Below are 4080 nucleotides of genomic sequence, written 5' to 3' on the forward strand. Positions count from 1 at the left end.
CAGAGGGCTTCGGTCGACAGAGAGGAAGAAGAAACAGGGGAGAAGAAAGAAAGAAAAGAGAAAGAAGAAGAATGAAAGAAAGAAAGAAAGAAAGAAAGAAAAAGGAAGAAAACAAAGAAAAAGAAAGAAAAGAGGGGAAAAAACGTTTTTTTTTTTTAAATTGAGAAACATAGCTACGGTTGAAAATTTTTTCTTCTTTTTTTTTTATTTTTTTAAAATTTTTTTATTTTTTTTTTTGCAAATGTTATTTTCAAAATTCAAAAATTAGAGATTAACCGAAGATCAATAATCGTTCTTGCGTTTTTTTTTTTGAATACTTACCTTTTCCGCGAACGTGACGCGGGCACGTCAAGAGAGCAAGAGAGCTCCCAGAAGTTTCTGGTCATGAGTTTTCTGCACATCACCACGCGTGCGCGTCATGAGGGCAAGAGAGCTCCCAGAAGTTTCTGATCGCGAGCTTCATGCACGTCACCACGCGGGCGCGTCATGACTGAAGGGCACCTATAAATCAGCAAAAACGAAAACTGAAACCCAAAATCAGTCGAATTCAAGGAGAATACATTTAAACTACCACACGAAAATGAACAAACAATTAAAAGGAACAATTGGGTTGCCTCCCAAGGAGCGCCTTTCTTTAATGTCTTTGGCTAGACATTGAACACCACTCTTCAATCTGGGTGTAACTCAATTTTCCTGGAAATCGGTGGCCTTCCTCCAGGATCCAAATAGCCTTTGAGTGCAGCCTTCTTTCTTAATTTTCTACTCCTTTTCACCTCATACAGTGCTTTCATCCCCTTATACTTGTTCTCAGTAAGTTTGAATTTATCCCTACAAGCAAACTCAGAAAATTCTTGCACAGAGGGATTAATAGCAAGAATAGCAAACACAGGGTGAGAGTTAACAGGATGTTCCATTGTATCGAAAATATTAAAGTGGACTACTTCTCCATCAAATTTCATGGACAATGTACCCTTATTAACGTCATTTTTTGTCTGTGCTGTGCTCAAAAAGGGTCTACCTAGTAGCAAAGGTGAGGGGTCAGGGGAATGATCATCATCCATGTCAAGTACATAAAAGTCAGCCGGGAATATCAATTCATTAACTTTAACCAGCACATCCTCGACCAACCCATCAGGGTATGCATTTGTTCGGTCAGCTAATTGAATTATTATCTCGGTTTCTTTTAATGAACCGAGATTCAGAGAAGCATACATAGATTTTGGCATTACGTTGATCGATACTCCTAAATCCAGCAAGGTATTTCTAATCAGAGTATTACCTATCTTGCATGGGACAGTAAACCTACCTGGATCCCCACACTTTGGTGGTAGCTTTCTTTGGAGAACTGCTGACACATTCTCCCCAACAATAACTCTTTCATCTCCCCTCAGCCTCCTTCGATTGACACATAGATCCCTCAGAAATTTTGCATACTTCGGCACTTGCTTGATGGCGTCTAGTAGGGGGATATTGATCTCTACCTTGCGAAACACCTCCAGAATCTCTTTCTCCTTTTCCTGCTTCTTCGATTTTTCCAACCTGCAAGGAAATGGAGGGGGATTAGTTTTAACTGTAATTACTGGGTCTGGAAGTACCTTTAGATCTGCACCATTGCTGTTCTCCCTCTCAAGTTCATTTTCGATCTTTTCCTCATCCTTATCCTTAGGGATCATAGGTTCAGACCCCTGAATTTCCTTCCCGCTCCTTAAAGTCATTGCGCTTACGTTTTTCAGGTTCAGTTCAGGTTGGGATGGCAATCTTCCATTTACTTGGGACTCCAAACGGTTGATTGTTGTGGCCATTTGACTTATCTGATTCCTTATATCCTGCATTTCGAAGTCCGTCCTTTGCTGATTTTGCATAATGGTTGCCTCCGTCCTTTGCTAATTTTGCGCCATGATTGTCATCATTTGTTTCATCATCTCCTCCAAAGATGGACCAGAGCTTGGGGGCGGAGGTGGTCGGGGTTGGTATTGCTGCTGGTACCCTGGTGGCTTATTTGGCACAAAGTTAGACTGCCTGTTCGGTGTAAAGTTGGGTTGCCTATTCCCTCCATAACTGAGGTTGGGATGATCTTTCCACCCTGGGTTGTAGGTGCTTGAGTAAGGGTCGTACTGCTTCCTTGGCGCGGGTGCGTGGTCAGCCATGTTCACCTGTTCTGCAGTTTCTTCCTGAATCATTGGGCACATGTCTACAGAGTGACCTATACCAGTGCAAATCTCGCATACCCTGGCTTGTGATGCATTTCTCACAGCCAGTTGCCTAACAAACGCGGTCAACTCAGTTAGCTGCTGCTGCATAGAGGGTGTCTCTACCTCATTCACCTTACGTATTGGGACATCCTCTCTCGTACCGAATTGTTGTGAATTCTCTGCCATCCTCTCTATCAACTCTCGTGCTTCCTGAGGGGTTTTGTTCACCAGTGCCCCTCCACTTGCAGCATCAATTATGCTCCTGTCCCCGAAAAGGAGCCCCTCATAAAAATACTGTATGATCAACTACTCACTTATTTGGTGCTGGGGACACTTGTGCAACAAGAAGTTGAACCGTTCCCAATACTCATAGAGCGACTCCCCTGGATGCTGCTTGATCCCACAAATTTCTTTTCTTAGACTTGCAGCCCTGGACGCAGGGAAATATTTATCCAAAATTTTTTTCTTCAATTGGTCCCACGTGGTGATGCTACCTGGTCACAGGTAGTACAGCCAGTCCTTCGCAGAATCTTTCAAGGAGAAGGGGAATGCCCTCATTTTTATCTGCTCTTCTGTGATACCCGGGGGCTTCATACTGTTGCACACGACATCAAATTCCTGCAGATGCTTATACGGCTCTTCACCTGGTAAACCATGAAAAGAGGGTAAAAGCTGAATCAGACCAGATTTTAGTTCAAATGGAATGTTATCATTTAAGGTGGGGAAGGTAATGCATAGAGGCTGCTGATTTAAATTAGGGGCAGCCAACTCCCTCAATGTTCGTGCATTAGCCATGGTTCCTTCCTCCTGGTCAGAGTCACTTGAAGTGTCACCAAACGAATCTGCTGGGTCAACTCCTGGCTCAGGTCTCTGAGATGCAACACTGGAGTGCTCCTCTCTGAGCTGTCTGGTTTCCTTTCTCGTTCTACGCACGGTCTTCTCTACCTCAGGGTCAAAAATCAAATCACCTGTACGAGAAGATCGAGGCATACACTAGAAGAAAACTAGAAAATTAGGACAGAGAAAAAAAAATGAATTTAAAAAGAAACAAATAATAACGCCAGTCCCCGGCAACGGCGCCAAAAATTGACAGGTTGTCGAAGCCTGTGCAATAATAAAACCTGCTCAAACTAAAATTAATTTCTGTAGATAGCGGTAAGCAGGGTCGAATCCACAGGGACTGGGAGTAATTGTTTCTTTTTAAATTCACAGTGACAAGGGGGATGTTTTTATCTCAGAGGTGACAATTTAAGCAATCCAACTAAAAGTAAAATAATAAAAATAAAATAGCCAACTAGAAATTAAATAACAATTTACTAAAATCGAATGAGTGATAATTAAGGATCTAGCCAAGAAATAACTTCAGCAATGGTTCACCTAGTTGATCATTGAAGCAAAGGCAATTCCAATTATTCATCAATAAATAGGTTATAACTACCAAACAAGCGATGGCAGTCAACCCCTCCTTACTGTGTCGGTGATCAAGGTACGTCCGTTAATCACTGCTCTAATTGAGAAATAATCCTAGGTACGCCCATAGAATTTAATTCCCCAATTGCCTTACGTATTAGAGGAGCCCTATTCTAACCAAATAACACACTACCAGGGTTATTTTAGATTAGTCCGCGTATTCCCCTGACACAAACCTAATCATGCCAGTTGTCACTATTTTAGAGCAATTAAACAATTACGGATTTAATGCCCTAATTGACAATAGATTACCCAATCAACTAATTATCTGGATCCAAGACAATCAATTAATTAAATAACCATAAGCATAGCAATCAAGAAATGTGCGGATACCAATAAATAAAAGGAAAAGATTAAATTAAAACGATCTCACAATTTTAGGCGACCCAAAGCATCCGTTGTCCCTTGACTAGATAAA

At 41.6% G+C, this 4080-nt stretch overlaps 1 protein-coding gene across 1 annotated transcript; it reads right to left on the bottom strand.

Moving 5' to 3' along the window:
• Positions 1-668: 668 nt before the first annotated feature.
• Positions 669-1832, bottom strand: LOC113771228. The gene has a single exon (XM_027315838.1). It carries the CDS (start codon positions 1830-1832, stop codon positions 669-671), a length of 1164 nt encoding a protein of 387 aa, XP_027171639.1.
• Positions 1833-4080: the final 2248 nt, after the last annotated feature.

This window comes from Coffea eugenioides, chromosome 1 (genome assembly GCF_003713205.1).
Source record: "Coffea eugenioides isolate CCC68of chromosome 1, Ceug_1.0, whole genome shotgun sequence".
Taxonomy (NCBI): Eukaryota; Viridiplantae; Streptophyta; class Magnoliopsida; order Gentianales; family Rubiaceae; genus Coffea; species Coffea eugenioides.

Coding starts and splice junctions, on each gene's coding strand:
- LOC113771228 (XM_027315838.1), bottom strand. CDS start 1,832: ATGCAGGATATAAGGAATCAGATAAGTCAAATGGCCACAACAATCAAC.